The sequence below is a fragment of the Phyllobates terribilis genome, unplaced genomic scaffold, assembly GCF_046119375.1.
Source record: "Phyllobates terribilis strain yellow unplaced genomic scaffold, ASM4611937v1 Scaffold_5__5_contigs__length_657084704, whole genome shotgun sequence".
NCBI lineage: Eukaryota > Metazoa > Chordata > Amphibia > Anura > Dendrobatidae > Phyllobates > Phyllobates terribilis.
In genome coordinates, this window is record NW_027362765.1 from 378,301,918 (window position 1) to 378,319,455 (window position 17,538).

General features: G+C 45.1%; 2 protein-coding genes across 3 annotated transcripts in view; one reads left to right on the top strand and one right to left on the bottom strand.

Moving 5' to 3' along the window:
- RBP5 (retinol binding protein 5) overlaps positions 1 to 17,538 on the bottom strand; it is a 73,701-nt gene that overhangs the window by 47,254 nt on the left and 8,909 nt on the right. The gene's annotated exons all lie outside the window — the stretch shown is intronic.
- Positions 1 to 17,538, top strand: part of CLSTN3 (calsyntenin 3) — a 72,432-nt gene that overhangs the window by 13,459 nt on the left and 41,435 nt on the right. For both annotated transcript variants that reach the window (XM_073684819.1, XM_073684820.1), the window contains exons 3-6: positions 14,079 to 14,201; positions 14,356 to 14,551; positions 16,905 to 17,113; positions 17,347 to 17,496. In XM_073684819.1, coding sequence (XP_073540920.1) covers positions 14,079 to 14,201; positions 14,356 to 14,551; positions 16,905 to 17,113; positions 17,347 to 17,496 — 678 coding nt within the window. The remainder of the gene's footprint in view (positions 1 to 14,078; positions 14,202 to 14,355; positions 14,552 to 16,904; positions 17,114 to 17,346; positions 17,497 to 17,538) is intronic.

A 17,538-nucleotide genomic window follows, 5' to 3' on the forward strand; every position in this document is an offset into this window, starting at 1 on the left:
CCCCAGATGCTTCACAGAAGTTTATAATATTGAGCCGTAAAAATAAAATTTTTCCCACAAAAAATGTTTTTCATTCCCTAATTTTGCATTATCATAAGGGTAACAGGATAAATTGCACCATGAAATTTGTTGTGCAATTTCTCCTGAGTACGCCGATACCCCATATGTGGAGGAAAACCACTGCTTTGGTGTACGGCAGGGTTCGGAAGAGAAAGGAGCGCTATGTTGGCTGGGATAGGTGGCAGACACTATGTCACATTTGAAGAGTCGCTGACATGGCGAAACAGCAGAAACCCCCACAAGTGACCCCATTTTGTAAACTACACCTCTCAAGGAATTCATCTAGGGAAGTAGTGAGTATTTTTACATTTTTAAATTTATACCATTGGGCAGTGAAGAAAACATAATTATATTTTTACCACAAAAAAATGTTTTACCCTCAGATTTTACATTTTCACACAGGGCAATGGGTAAAAATGGTGCCGAAATGTGTCACACAATTTCTTCTAAAAGTGGCAATACCCCATATGTGGCTGTATCGTACCGCTTAGCCATACGGCGAGATCTGGGAGGGACGGAGCGCTATTTGACAATTGGAGAACAAATTATTGTACAATAGACATTTGGATTTGGGAGCACAAAATTTTCTGAATTTATTTTGGGGAGCAAGGGCCATTTAGCTTTTCCAGAGCCTTTCTGCTACCAGTAACTTGGAATATTTTTAACAGATGACGGACCTGAGTGGGGACTAGCTTTTTTTGAGGACTGAGTTGAAGCTTTTATTGGGAACATTTTACGTAACATTTATCCGGCGCTCTAGGCTGAGCACTTACATCGGGGTTTCCATCTAAATTTCCAAGTGATGTAATTCAGATGAAACCCCTGCGGGATCCATTCACTGTAATGAGGCAGCAGAGTTACTCTGGACTCCGTCTGGCCTCTGTTTAGCGGTGTCCTTTTTTTCAGAAGTGCACAAAACTGTGGCCAACCCCACTTTTATGCACGCCTAAAACAAATGACGCCGTGGGATCACAGGCCAGATGGCATCCTCAGTGGCCTATATCTGCCTCATTACAGGGAATCTTGCGTCATGGGTTCCGTCTGAATCACGTATTTCAGAGATTTACACGGAAACTCTGGTGTAAGTGCTCAGCGCAGAGCGCAGGATAAATGTGAGCAGAGCCTTACTGCGATCTTTGGGAGACATAATAAACAAATCAGTAGCAGGTGAAGAATTGGTTTTATTTATTTTTTACGCCGTTCCTCGTGCGGTATAAGTGATGATATTACTTTATTCTTCGGGTCGGTGCGATTACAGAGATACCAGATTTATATCGGGTTTTTATGACTGACAGCTGTCACACACTAAGACGCTTTTTTTTGCAAAATCTAGTTTTTGCATCGCCATATTTAGAGAGCTATAATTTTTCCATATTTCGGCCGACAGAGTCATGTGACAGCTTGTTTTTTTGCGGGATGAGTTGACATTTTATTGGTACCATTTTTGGGTACGTGACATATTTTGATCGCTTTCTATTCCGTTTTTTGTGAGGTAAAATTAACAAAAACCAACAATTCAGGAATTGTTTTTTGAGTTTTTTTTTTATGCCGTTCTGCATGTGGTAAAAGTGATCAGGCCACGTTATTCTTCGGGTCAGTAAGTTTACAGCGATACTACACTTACTGTATATTTTTTTATGTTTTGGTTCTTTTACACAATAAAACAATTTTATAGAAAAAATATTTTTTTTGCATCGCTTTATTCTGAGAGCTATAACTTTTTTATTTTTCGGCTGATGGAGCTGTATGGTGGCTTGTTTTTTTGCAGAACAAGAAGTTTTCAGCGGTACCATTTTTATTTCCATTTTGCTTTTTGATAGCATTCTTTTCCACTTTTTGTTTGGCGATATGATGAAAAAGCATAGTTTTTTGCTCCGTTTTTTATTTATTTTTATTACGGTGTGCACAGAAGGAGTTAATTAGTGTGACAGTTTTATAGATCGGGTTGTTTCGGACTCGGCGATACCAAATATGTGTACTTTTTTGTTTTTGCATAAATATACGGATTTATTGGTTTCATATTTTATTTATTTTTATTTATTTTGTGATTTTTTTTTAACAGTTTGAAAACATTTTTTTGACTCTTTTTTTACATTTTTACTTAGTCCCTGTATGGGACATTAATTTTTATTTTTCTAATCACTGATCTCATGCAATGTAATAGACATGTATTGCATTGGATGAGATCTTTGCTGACAGTTTTACACTGTCTGTCTCCTGCTAGAGTTCAGCTGCAGGCTGAGCCTAGCAGGACACCATATATGGCAGATCTGGAGGCGGTCATGTGACCTCCGGCTGCCATAACAACGGCAGGTCCTGGAAGACATCAGGGGGCCGTCAGAGAGGTAAGTTGACGACCCCCTCTCCTCTCACTATCTTCTATATGCTGCGATCACTATAGATCGCGGCATATAGAAGATAGCAAAGGGTTAACATCATTGGGACCTGATCCAATCAGGTCCCGATGATGTCCCCTGTCAGAGCTATCGCTCTGCACCGGAACCGCAGAGCTTGCAGGACCCTGGGGGTCCTGAGCGCTGCGGGACCACCCACCGATTTTAAACTTTGGCGCTGCAGAGAGCCCAGGCAGCGCCGGCGTTTATGTACAGTGGGCGGTCCTGAACCGGTTAAAGGCACATAACAGCTGATTAAATCAGCTGTCATGTGCGTGGAAAGATGCAGGCTCAGCGTCGGAGGCACATCAAAGTCAGGGACATAACATAAGACATAAATATATGTCATATGCCATGAAGGGGTTAAAATAATTAGAAAACCATGTATAATTTCCTTTACACTTCGCAACTACTCACTACTTTGTGTTGGTATCACATAAAATCCCAATAAAATACATTTAAGTTTGTGGGAGTAACATGAAAAAATGTGGAAAAGTTCACGGGGTATGAATACTTTTTCAAGGCACTGTAGGTAGGATGTGAGATCAGAGTGTCTCATAGAATAAAATAGGTTGGATGTGTGTATTTCCCAGTAATATAGGCTGGATGTGAGGTATGTGTGTCTCTCCCAGTAATATAAGCTGGATGTGAGGTCTGTGTGTCTCTCCCAGTAATATAGGCTGGATGTGAGGTATGTGTGTCTCTCCCAGTAATATAGGCTGGATGTGAGCTCTGTGTGTCTTCCAATAATATAGGCTGGATGTGAGCTCTGTGTGTCTCTCTCAGTAATATAGGCTGGATGTGAGCTCTGTGTGTCTCTCTCAGTAATATAGGCTGGATGTGAGCTCTGTGTGTCTCTCCCAGTAATATAGGCTGGATGTGAGCTCTGTGTGTCTCTCCCAGTAATATAGGTTGGATGTGAGCTCTGTGTGTCTCTCTCAGTAATATAGGTTGGATGTAAGGTCTATGTGTGTCTCCTAGTAATATAGGCTGGATGTGAGGTATGTGTGTCTCTCCCAGTAATATAGGCTGGATGTGAGCTCTGTGTGTCTCCCAATAATATAGGCTGGATGTGAGGTATGTATGTCTCTCCCAGTAATATAGGCTGTATGTGAGCTCTGTGTGTCTCCCAATAATATAGGTTGGATGTGAGGTATGTATGTCTCTCCCAGTAATATAGACTGGATGTGAGCTCTGTGTGTCTCTCCCTGTAATATAGGCTGGATGTGAGCTCTGTGTGTCTCTCCCAGTAATATAGGCTGGATGTGAGCTCTGTGTGTCTCTCCCTGTAATATAGGCTGGATGTGAGCTCTGTGTGTCACCCAATTATATAGGCGGGATGTGAGCTCTGTGTGTCTCTCCTAGTAATATAAGCTGGATGTAAGGTTTATGTGTGTAACCTAGTAAAATAGGCTGGATGTGAGGTATGTGTGTCTCCCAATAATATAGGCTGGATGTGAGGTATGTGTGTCTCTCCCTGTAATATAGGCTGGATGTGAGCTCTGTGTGTCTCTCCCAGTAATATAGGCTGGATGTGAGCTCTGTGTGTCTCTCCCAGTAATATAGGCTGGATTTGAGGTATGTGTGTCTCTCCCAGTAATATAGGCTAGATGTGAAGTATGTGTGTCTCTCCCAGTAATATAGGCTGGATATGAGCTCTGTGTGTCTCCCAATAATATAGGCTGGATGTCAGGTATGTGTGTCTCTCCCAGCTATATAGGCTGGATGTGAGCTCTGTGTGTCTCTCCCAGTAATATAAGCTGGATGTGAGGTATGTGTGTCTCTCCCATTAATATGGGCTGGATGTGAGGTATGTGTGTCTCTCCCAGTAATTTAGGCTGGATGTGAGGTATATGTGCCTCTCTACCAGTAATATAGGCTGGATATGAGGTATGTGTGTCTCTCCCAGTAATATAGACTGGATGTGAGCTCTGTGTGTCTCTCCCAGTAATATAGGCTGGATGTGAGCTCTGTGTGTCTCTCCCTGTAATATAGGTTGGATGTGAGCTCTGTGTGTCTCTCCCTGTAATATAGGCTGGATCTGAGCTCTGTGTGTCACCCAATTATATAGGCGGGATGTGAGCTCTGTGTGTCTCTCCTAGTAATATAAGCTGGATGTAAGGTTTATGTGTGTAACCTAGTAAAATAGGCTGGATGTGAGGTATGTGTGTCTCCCAATAATATAGGCTGGATGTGAGGTATGTGTGTCTCTCCCTGTAATATAGGCTGGATGTGAGCTCTGTGTGTCTCTCCCAGTAATATAGGCTGGATGTGAGCTCTGTGTGTCTCTCCCAGTAATATAGGCTGGATTTGAGGTATGTGTGTCTCTCCCAGTAATATAGGCTAGATGTGAAGTATGTGTGTCTCTCCCAGTAATATAGGCTGGATATGAGCTCTGTGTGTCTCCCAATAATATAGGCTGGATGTGAGGTATGTATGTCTCTCCCAGTAATATAGGCTGTATGTGAGCTCTGTGTGTCTCCCAATAATATAGGTTGGATGTGAGGTATGTATGTCTCTCCCAGTAATATAGACTGGATGTGAGCTCTGTGTGTCTCTCCCTGTAATATAGGCTGGATGTGAGCTCTGTGTGTCTCTCCCAGTAATATAGGCTGGATGTGAGCTCTGTGTGTCTCTCCCTGTAATATAGGCTGGATGTGAGCTCTGTGTGTCACCCAATTATATAGGCGGGATGTGAGCTCTGTGTGTCTCTCCTAGTAATATAAGCTGGATGTGAGCTCTCTGTGTCTCTCCCAGTAATATAGGCTGGATGTGAGCTCTGTGTGTCTCTCCCTGTAATATAGGTTGGATGTGAGCTCTGTGTGTCTCTCCCTGTAATATAGGTTGGATGTGAGCTCTGTGTGTCTCTCCCAGTAATATAGGCTGGATGTGAGCTCTGTGTGTCACCCAATTATATAGGCGGGATGTGAGGTCTGTGTGTCTCTCCTAGTAATATAAGCTGGATGTAAGGTTTATGTGTGTAACCTAGTAAAATAGGCTGGATGTGAGGTATGTGTGTCTCCCAATAATATAGGCTGGATGTGAGGTATGTGTGTCTCTCCCTGTAATATAGGCTGGATGTGAGCTCTGTGTGTCTCTCCCAGTAATATAGGCTGGATGTGAGCTCTGTGTGTCTCTCCCAGTAATATAGGCTGGATTTGAGGTATGTGTGTCTCTCCCAGTAATATAGGCTAGATGTGAAGTATGTGTGTCTCTCCCAGTAATATAGGCTGGATGTGAGCTCTCTGTGTCTCTCCCAGTAATATAGGCTGGATATGAGCTCTGTGTGTCTCCCAATAATATAGGCTGGATGTCAGGTATGTGTGTCTCTCCCAGCTATATAGGCTGGATGTGAGCTCTGTGTGTCTCTCCCAGTAATATAAGCTGGATGTGAGGTATGTGTGTCTCTCCCATTAATATGGGCTGGATGTGAGGTATGTGTGTCTCTCCCAGTAATTTAGGCTGGATGTGAGGTATATGTGCCTCTACCAGTAATATAGGCTGGATATGAGGTATGTGTGTCTCTCCCAGTAATATAGACTGGATGTGAGCTCTGTGTGTCTCTCCCAGTAATATAGGCTGGATGTGAGCTCTGTGTGTCTCTCGCTGTAATATAGGTTGGATGTGAGCTCTGTGTGTCACCCAATTATATAGGCGGGATGTGAGCTCTGTGTGTCACCCAATTATATAGGCGGGATGTGAGCTCTGTGTGTCTCTCCTAGTAATATAAGCTGGATGTAAGGTTTATGTGTGTAACCTAGTAAAATAGGCTGGATGTGAGGTATGTGTGTCTCCCAATAATATAGGCTGGATGTGAGGTATGTGTGTCTCTCCCAGTAATATAGGCTGGATGTGAGCTCTGTGTGTCTCTCCCAGTAATATAGGCTGGATTTGAGGTATGTGTGTCTCTCCCAGTAATATAGGCTAGATGTGAAGTATGTGTGTCTCTCCCAGTAATATAGGCTGGATATGAGCTCTGTGTGTCTCCCAATAATATAGGTTGGATGTCAGGTATGTGTGTCTCTCCCAGTTATATAGGCTGGATGTGAGCTCTGTGTGTCTCTCCCAGTAATATAAGCTGGATGTGAGGTATGTGTGTCTCTCCCATTAATATGGGCTGGATGTGAGGTATGTGTGTCTCTCCCAGTAATTTAGGCTGGATGTGAGGTATATGTGCCTCTACCAGTAATATAGGCTGGATATGAAGTATGTGTGTCTCTCCCAGTAATATAGGCTGGATGTGAGCTCTTTGTGTCTCTCCCAGTAATATTGCCTGGATGTGAGGTATGTGTCTCTCCCAGTAATATAGGCTGGATGTGAGCTCTGTGTCTCTCCCTGTAATATAGGCTGGATGTGAGGTCTGTGTGTCCCTCCCAGTAATATAAGCTGGATGTGAGGTCTGTGTCTCTCCCAATAATCTAGGCGGGAAGTGAGGTCTGTGTGTCTCTCCCAGTAATATAGGCTGGATGTGAGCTCTGCGTCAGTCCTAGTGATATAGGTTGGATGTGAGCTGTGTGTGTCTCCCAATAATATAGGCTGGATGTGAGCTCTCTGTGTCTCTCCCAGCAATATAAGCTGGATGTGAGCTCTGTGTGTCTCTCCCAGTAATATAGGCTGCATGTGAGCTCTGTGTGTCTCTCCCAGTAATATAGACTGGATGTGAGCTGTGTGTGTCTCTCCCAGTAATATAGGCTGGATGTGAGCTGTGTGTGTCTCTCCCAGTAATATAGGCTAGATGTGATCTCTGTGTGTCTTTCCCAGTAATATAGGCTGGATGTGAGGTCTGTGTATCTCCCAATAATATAGGTGGGATGTGAGGTCTGTGTGTGTTTCCCAGCAATATAACTGAATGTGAGCTCTGTGTGTCTCTCCTAGTAATATAAGCTGGATGTGAGGCCTATGTGTGTCTCCTAGTAATATAGGCTGGATGTGAGGTATGTGTGTCTCTCCCAATAATATAAGCTGGATGTGAGGTCTGTGTGTTTATCCCAGTAATATAGGCTGGATGTGAGCTCTGTGTGCCTCCCAATAATATAAGCTGGATGTGAGGTCTGTGTGTCTCTCCCAGTAATATAGGCTGGATGTGAGCTCTGTGTTTGTCTCCCAGTATTACAGGTTGGATGTGAGGTATGTGTGTGTTTCCCAGCAATATAACTGAATGTGAGCTCTGTGTGTCTCTCCTAGTAATATAGGCTGGATGTGAGCTGTGTGTGTCTCCCAATAATATAGGCTGGATGTGAGCTCTGTGTGTCTCTCCCAGTAATATAAGCTGGATGTGAGGTCTGTGTGTCTCTCCCAATAATATAGGCTGGATGTGAGCTCTGTGTGTCTCTCCCAGTAATATAGACTGGATGTGAGCTCTGTGTGTCTCTCCCAGAAATATAGGCTGGATGTGAGCTCTGTGTGCCTCCCAATAATATACGCTGGATATGAGGTCTGTGTGTCTCTCCCAGTAATATAGGCTGGATGTGAGCTCTGTATACCTCTCCCAGCAATATAGGGTGGATGTGAGCCCTGTGTGTTTCTCCCAGTAATATAGGCTGGATGTGATGTCTGTGTGTCTCCTAATAATATAGGCGGGATGTGATCTCTGTGTGTCTCTCCCAGTAATATAGGCTGGATGTGTGGCCTGTTTGTCCCTCCCAGTAATAAAGGCTGGATTTGAGTTCTTTTTGTCTCTTTCAGTAATAAGAGATGCTGGATGTGAGTTCCATATGTATCCAGTTTGCTTCATTAACTCGTATATTAGCACAGGTTCTATCTTACACTTATTTTCTGTGATTTTCTCGATGTCTACAGCATTCGCTGCTCTCCATAAGACTTTAGATACTTTCTCCCCTCTGCACAGTAGTCTGTGTACAACTCCCACCTCCTGCTATTACTAACATTGAGAGAAGGGAGTAGAAAGATCCATCAGGAGCAGAAGTAGGAGCTCTGAAGTATTCCTATCAGTTCTGCAAAATCACCCAGCGAGATAAAGGATTTACAGACACTCTGCAGCAGCAACATAGTAGAAAATCTTTAAGGAAGACTATTTAGAGAGTTGCTTAACTTTGCATTTTGGAAACAAATGAAGAATCAAAACAAATTCTGTGTGAATTGTCTTTGAGTATTTGCAGCTTCGGCCCTAAATGGGTTGTATAGAATAAATAAAATATGGCTGATTTCTTCCAGAAGAAGCAGTCGTGTCTGGTATTACAGCTCAGCTCTATTAAAGTAATTGGGGCTGAGCTGCAATTCCACACATAACCTGTAGACAGGTGTGGTGCTGTTTTGGGAAAAAAAAAAAAAATCAACCATGTTTTTCTTATTTTGTGCACCCCCTTTAGTGCGACCCTTTGATATTATACAGAGCTGTTCTTACGGTTTCTTTCCATTCTATTTATCATTACAAATCTATTGTCCCTTTAAATGTCATAGACCAACTGCAAAGCCGCTCTAATCCCACAAGACGCTGGGGAAAACACTTCTTCTGTCTCTGAAGGTCATTGCCGTCAGTAGCTATAACTCTGCTAAGATGACACTAACTTGCTTTGCAAGAATGCAGATGCTGGCACTAGTCCGTGTAAGAGGGTAGCAGATGGCTGCCGGAGACTGCATGAAAGCCGCTTACAGAATCCTTTGGATTTTGGGTGGCAGTCAAATATATTCAGAGCATTATCCTGGCGGCTGGAGGTAATTTATGATGCAGAGGGGGAAAAAAAAAAAGTGCTAAACTGTTTTAGAATTTTTAAGGATTAGAGCAGGTGCTTCTCATAGCAACTAACAAGGCTAGAATGGTGGTCGCTGCGCAGAATGTTCCTGCAGGAATTGCTTTGCACGCAGACACCTGCTAAATATGTACGGGAAAGGTATATTTTTATGGAATCAGGCAGAGGAAGTGTGCAGAAGACAAGTGCAAGGATGCTTCAAATTCTAGACTGTTTCCTTACGGCGTAATGAGACAACTTGTTTCCATGAACCCTTTAGGTTAGGGCAGTACCCATGACCCCTTTGGATTAGGGCAGTACCCATGACCCCTTTGGATTAGGGCAGTACACACGACTCCTTTGGATTAGGGCAGTACCCATCATCCCTTTGGATTAGGACAGTACCCACGACTCCTTTGGATTAGGGCAGTACCCATCACCCCTTTGGATTAGGACAGTACCCACGACTCCTTTGGATTAGGGCAGTACCCATGACCCCTTTGGATTAGGGCAGTACCCATGACCCCTTTGGATTAGGGCAGTACCCACGACTCCTTTGGATTAGGGCAGTACCCATGACCCCTTTTGGATTTGGGCAGTACCCATGATCCCTTTGGATTAGGGCAGTACCCATGACCCCTTTGGATTAGGGCAGTACCCATAACCCCTTTGGATTAGGGCAGTACCTATGACCCCTTTTGGATTAGGGCAGTACCCATGACCCCTTTGGATTAGGGCAGTACCCACGACTCCTTTGGATTAGGGCAGTACTCATGACCCCTTTGGATTACGGCAGTATCTACGACCCCTTTGGATTTGGGCAGTACCCACGACTCCTTTGGATTAAGGCAGTACCCATGACCCCTTTGGATTAGGGCAGTACCCATGACTCCTTTGGATTTGGGCAGTACCCACGACTCCTTTGGATTACGGCAGTATCCACGACCCCTTTGGATTTGGGCAGTACCCACGACTCCTTTGGATTAGGGCAGTACCCATGACCCCTTTGGATTAGGGCAGTACCCACGACTCCTTTGGATTAGGGCAGTACCCATGACCCCTTTTGGATTTGGGCAGTACCCATTATCCCTTTGGATTAGGGCAGTACCCATGACCCCTTTGGATTAGGGCAGTACCCATAACCCCTTTGGATTAGGGCAGTACCCATAACCCCTTTTGGATTAGGGCAGTACCCATGACCCCTTTGGATTAGGGCAGTACCCACGACTCCTTTGGATTAGGGCAGTACTCATGACTCCTTTTGATTAGGGTAGTACCCATGACCCCTTTGGATTAGGGCAGTACCCACAACTCCTTTGGATTAGGGCAGTACTCATGACCCCTTTGGATTACGGCAGTATCCACGACCCCTTTGGATTTGGGCAGTACCCACGACTCCTTTGGATTAAGGCAGTACCCATGACCCCTTTGGATTAGGGCAGTACCCATGACCCCTTTGGATTAGGGCAGTACCCATGACTCCTTTGGATTTGGGCAGTACCCACGACTCTTTTGGATTACGGCAGTATCCACGACTCCTTTGGATTAGGGCAGTACCCATGACCCCTTTGGATTAGGGCAGTACCCATGACTCCTTTGGATTAGGGCAGTACCCACGACTCCTTTGGATTTGGGCAGTATCCACGACCCCTTTGGATTTGGGCAGTACCCATGACCCCTTTAGATTTGGGCAGTACCCATGACCCCTTTGGATTAGGGCAGTACCCACGACTCCTTTGGATTAGGGCAGTACCCATGACCCCTTTGGATTAGGACAGTACCCACTACTCCTTTGGATTAGGGCAGTACCCACTACTCCTTTGGATTAGGGCAGTACCCACGACACTTTTGGATTAGGGCAGTACCCACGACACCTTTGGATTAGGGCAGTACCCACTACTCCTTTGGATTAGGGCAGTACCCACGACACCTTTGGATTAGGGCAGTACCCACTACTCCTTTGGATTAGGGCAGTACCCACGACACCTTTGGATTAGGGCAGTACCCACGACACCTTTGGATTAGGGCAGTACCCACTACTCCTTTGGATTAGGGCAGTACCCACGACACCTTTGGATTAGGGCAGTACCCACGACACCTTTGGATTAGGGCAGTACCCACGACACCTTTGGATTAGGGCAAGCTGCAAAATTGCTGAAAATATGGTGTTAGCTATTGACATAAACACAGTGCAGGTGTGCAAAAAAACAAGTGCAAGGATGAATTTTAAATTTTAGGATGCTTTCTTTGGGTGTAATGACGTATCTTATCTCCATGACCGCTTTCAATTAGGGATGGTTTATTTTTGGAAAATTACAAATAAAATTGTGTTTGCAAGTGATGTAGATGCAGCGCAAGTGTGCACAGGACAGGGAGCATCTGGAATTTTAGGCTGTTTCCTTTAAATATAAATTTAAATACATGGATGTTGCTCAGAAGAAGGTTGATTTGTCGTTTCTGGGCCCCAAGACAACCACGACGCGTCATGGGCAGTTCTGATCTCCTCATAAGGGGGCACAGGAACATTTGCGCCTCCCAAGGTCCAACATCCAGGTTATGACACCATCCCCTGCCTTCGATTTAGACGCACCCCCGCTGATCAGACTTTCTGACACCATACAATCAGAAGCATCATGTCTGTTGAGATGCACTAGAAACATCTCAGCACCACAAAGTTACCAAAAAAGTTTTGATTGTGGAGGAAAGCAACTACCTTAATTCAACTGCATCCTAATTATTCCATCTCGTAGATGCTTCAACCCGTTCCTGAGACAGATACCGCTCCAAGCAACACATACGGTCATGACTCTCATCGCTCTTTGCCGTATTGCGGCCATACTGGTGGGATTAAATCTAACACCTAAATGTAGGCGGAAAGCGGCACTGCAGTGAGAACAGCAGCAAATGTTTCAGATGACCCATTTTTTTCTATTCCCAGTGACCATATAACATCCTCATCATCCTCAATGCCGCAATAAGACTGCTAACCATAGTGTCACATTATACCATGAAACAAATTATACAATTGAAATAAATAGAATTGTTACGAAAAGCAATTTTTATTCAGAAACCAAATAAAAATGACCGGGCAGCACATTGTTATACAAAAGTGAAAATAATGCCGCCATAGTGTTCACATAAAACCGCAATATAGTGATGAAATAATGCCATACAATAGCAAAATAATATATACAGAGGACATATTATACCGTAATATATTGCATATATTAAATGAGAACAGGACTAAAATAATATTGCCACATGATAGTCATGGAATGCCATACAGTGCACAGGTAAATGGCCCCTTTTGCCCCCTGAATAATGCCCGCGTTGTCAGCGGCACTTAGCCATCTATAGATCCCATGAAGAAGTGAGCAAAAATTGGGGGCGGAAAAATTACGCCGATGAAAACATTGCCATTACCGCCATCTGTGCTTTGTCGTAAATGCATTATCTGGGATAGATGCCAACGGGAAGGGTCGGCCGTGCTTCTGCAGGACAAGGGATTGATCTTGGCCTCCAGCCATCAGCTATGGAAGGTGGTTGACCTTTCCAGCAAAACTGAACGTTAGCTGTATATTTATTAGTGAAAACTGCCTGCTGGGCCAAGATTACTGTCCCCCGGGTCAAGACAGGGTTTATGCAGGGCCTGCGTTAGGGGGGTGCAGGCTGGGTAGTTGCCCAAGGCCCCCAGGCAGAAAGGGGGCCGCATTTATGGCATCTCATATTGCCCTACTGTACGCTATATACATGATGTATATATTTCAAGTTCAATTTTTTTTTTCCATTTTCAGTTGCTCCGCTTGCTGTCAGTGAATTGAGACATTCAATGACGCAGCCTGGGTTACAAAAGCAAGGAAAAAAATGCAACTCGTGCATTCGATTTTAAAAGAATTGTTGTTCTTGTTAAATGGAAGGGGAAAAAAACGCAGCAGAAAAGCTACGGGCATTTTTTTTTCGGCGTCGTTTTACAAGTAATGAGATTTCCAAAACCTCATTCACACATTGCATTTATTTCCTTGCTGTTTTGACCTTTATTGCACTTTTTAAAACATTCAGCATGACATTTTTTTTTTTTTTACTAATTTTCCACCTTTGAGATGAATGAAGATGAGAAGCAAAATTTGGGGTCTGATCTTAATATAGGGGGTCTAAAATTAATATAAGGGTCAGGCCTGGATTGTGAAATGAATTTAGAGGTCTGGTCTGGAGTTTAGGGTTTCGGTCTGATACTAATTATAGGGTTTGTGGGCATATTTATCCACACCTTTAGTGTAAGACATGACCCTCAAAAATGCTACATTCATTTTATTTTTTTTTTTACCTTGACCCAGTGCTGAAGTTTCGCCCAATGAAGGGCTTTTTCACGATCACATCTTCTGATATTCCCCAAGTTCACATTTTGGCAAATTTCATAGGAAACTTATTGACCTATCATGAGATTGAGAGTTGAGATGAGTGAACCCGAACTTAAAAGTTCAGGGTTTGTACCGGATAGTTAGTGTCCGGAGCTAAACGCCAAACATGGACTTCTCCTGGAAGTCCGTTGCAATGTTTGAACTTCCGGGGGAAGTCCAGAAGGAGAGAGAGGTTTTTTTTCAGCTCCAAAGTTTGGATCCCAGTTGTTTTCAGTGGGGTTTGGGTTCAAGTACAGTTCTGGCACCCAAACTTTGGTATAAAGTTCGGGTCAGGTACCAGAACCTGAACTTCCACAGGTCCGCTCATCCCTAATTGAGAGGTAACTGATGATCCTAGACGACACCTAAGGAAGCATGAGGAGGACATGAATGTATCCCCTGGACCCAGTTGTCCATGGTGGGGGGTTGAGGCCGGGGTCCTACACAACAAATGTATTACAAACGTAGGGATAATCCTGAATATTATGGATCGGCTTCATCTTGTACTAATTACACAATATCCAAAAATTTGCTTCTAGGTAACAAACACAAGCCATGGATGGAAGCCCAGTACCAGGGGATCATCATGGAGAACGACAACACAGTCTTACTCAACCCACCTCTCTTTGCCCTGGATAAAGATGCTCCACTGAGATACGCAGGTACTGGTCCAATTAATGGAAGGATACATTATCTATTACAGTGGTCTCCAACCTGTGTCCCTCCAGCTCATCGAAACTATAATTCCCATCATGCCAGGAGGGTCAGAGGTTGGACATCACTGATTCGTGGAATTAATTGTCTTCCTTATCGCAGGTGAAATCTGTGGGTTCCGGATTCATGGAGCTGGAACTCCCTTTGAAGCTGTTGTTCTAGATCGGACGACAGGTGAAGGTCTGATCCGAGCCAAGGGTCCAGTGGACTGTGAGGCCCAGAGGGAGCACACCTTCACCATCCAGGCACATGACTGCGGAGAGGGACCTGACGGGAGCAACAGCAAGAAATCTCACAAGTGAGCAAATCTTAGTGTGACCAAAGTGTAGAACGATGAGTCAAGATCCCATGCAGGTCATCTGGAGGCCTCCTACGAGGGCCTCCAACATGTATCCTCATAATGTTCATTCAGGGGTGAGGTCAAAACAGGTATGGGTTTGACTCTCTGGGTTGTTGGAGCAGAAACTGAGCAGAATTATTCCAAGTCTCAAAACTCCGCAAAAAGTTTGAGTTTTGTGCACGCGGAGTCTTTTTGCTGAGATTTTGAGAGGGAACTGAGCAGAACCTCCAAGGTTTTGAAGAGAATTTGAAGAGTTTCCTGTCGGTTTGCTCTCAAACCTCTTCAAATAAAATCTGTTCGCACTTGGCCACTTTCAGCTCTGAAAACTCAGCAAAAAACATACCCTTAACGTCAAAGGGTATGTGCACATGGAGTTTTTTAGAGCAGATTCTCTCAAAATCTGATTCAAAAACTCTTGGAAAACTGTTCTATTTTATTTCTATGGGAATCCACTTTGCTGTTCATATGAGGAGTTTTTGAGCATTTTTTTTTCTTGAAAAAGTTTAAAAAAAAAAACTGGTGGGAAAAAGAGAGTGTGTGTCACTTCTTTGAAGTGGATCCTAATGGAAATATCTCCAAACTAGACACTGTTCAATCAAAAAGCTGGGAAAAAAACTCTTCTGGGAAAGAAAAAATTCCAAAACTTCTTCAAAATAGATACATCACTCCTCCTTTCTGCTTCAAAAACTGGAAACAATTTTTAAAGACTTCTAGTGTTTGGAGGCTCTGATTGGTTAGCTGTTACCAAAACTCAGATACACTCATGTGTAGTTATGGCACCCCTGAGGGTTCGACCGCCACAGGAATGCTGCACTTCTCTAATGGAGTGTGGAGTTCCTCCTCTGAGGTAAGGCCGGTGTGATGGTAGTGACCTAGCCTTTTGCATCCAACACCACATTTCCACCAGAGGGAGCTATTATGCTCTAGGTGCTGCTCCCCTGGTTACAGGGAGACTGGGGAACACAAAGTGGTAGGAACCAGTTAGTGGGTGTGGGTGGAGGAACACTAGTTAGTTACACTTCATATTTAATAGAATGCCATCTTTGATCTTGGTCTTCTGTTCTTCGTTGGTCTTTCTGCCGGTTCAATCTGGTCCATCTGACCTGTGTGGTCTCTGACAGCTTGGCTGTCAAGTGATCGCACTGTGCTGTCAAAATACTGTGTGTAATGTGACTTCCCTCCGGGAGCGCAGATCCTGTGTGGGCCTGCATCGGCATGGGACACAGCCCTCGTACTCCGATCTATGGGACGAGAGGTAGGTTGCAGGCAAGGAATGTCTCAACCCGGCCGAGGACCAGGATCAAGAAGGCCCGGGAGCTTTAGAGTGTGGCTCCCTAGTAAATGGGTCCCGGGGAGGATGCAGACGGAGCGGAGCACGCCACCTGTCCTCGCCTACCTGATCTATTCAGAGGGATTCCGGCTGCAAGAGGGATACTGGCCCCCGACACCCGACCTCGTACTCTACGTCCAGGACGGGAAAGCCCGGTTAGGCCCTGAGGATCCCGCCGGACCTCGGATGGAGAGGAATTGCCACCCGAGCCCTACACCTGAGAGGAGCTCAGAGGGAGACCTGGCCTATCTACACACACACAGACGGGAAAGGGTAAAGTCTGTAGTGCAGGAACACTCTGGTGTAGGGTCGCTACCGAACACTGGACTTCCTCGGAGGTAGTCGGACCCCCGTCCCTGGTGGCCGCAGGACTCCGCGAGGAGCAGGGAGAAGCCTTGCGCTGCTTAAGAGAACTGTGAGTAAAGCCTTGGAAATTCATCCCTATGGCCTCCGGACTGTTCATTACGCGCCATTCCACGCGACGCGGTGCCCGCACTCCCCATGCTACTACTACTACCCCCTTCATCCTGCCTTGCCTGCCCTGAGGCCCGCTCCGCCTGTGGGGAGCAGCGAGAACTTTAGCCTCCATGACACCGGGCCTCTGCGGACTGTAGCGGCGCTGGTGGCGCATCACCAGACACCACAGGTGGCGTAGTCGACAATTACCACTCAACCCGGAAAGCCCTAACATCATTTTTAATGTGACGGCCCTGGGCACGGAACGGGTCCAGGCCACGGCTGCATCCCCCTCAACATCTGACCCGGCTCCGAGTATCCCCCATCTTTTCCCAGGGCAGGGCTTGCGAGTGTCACATAATCACCTCCCCGATATTTGGTTGTTACATGTGCATATTGGGACACCACCAAATTTTTTGCCCGCACCTCTCCCAACCTAAAGTGATCGGCACAGCCGTCATGGAAATTTTGCCATCTTGTTTAGCTGCTCTCGCTTTTTTTCTCCCTCTTCTTTGTCCACCATAGAGCCACAGTTCACGTCCGAGTCAATGACGTCAACGAGTTTGCCCCCGTCTTTGGCGAACGGGTCTTCAGAGCTTCAGTCACCGAGGGTCGTATGTATGAACGGGTCCTCCGAGTGCAGGCGTGGGACCAGGACTGCTCTCCTCAGTACAGCCAGGTCTGCTTCTACCAGATCCTCACCCCCAACGTGCCCTTCACAATCGACAACGATGGTAAGTCTGACCCAACAAACTACTCATCAACGTAATCTATTGTTCCCTGTTATCAGCCATTCCAGGAATCTAAATTGCGTAGACAGATTTACCTTGTAGGAGTCTGAGAAAGCCGACTGACACCCCCTTTAATTGCAGCCATAATAGTTGTCACCCAGACACAGAATTTTTTACTTTTATTGTAAGAATTGGATTTTCTGGATGGTTGCTTAGTCGGCTTTGCTTCTTGACAGGTTATATAAAGAATACGCAGCCTCTGCTGGCCAGCGGGGAGCGCCTGATCAGATTTACGGTCACGGCGTACGACTGCGGGAAGAAGCGAGCCGTGGAGGACGCCGAGGTGGAGATCCAAGTGAAGCCCACCTGCAAACCTAGCTGGAGAGGTAACCACCATGAATTAAAGTGTAACTTTCCAATATACCTTT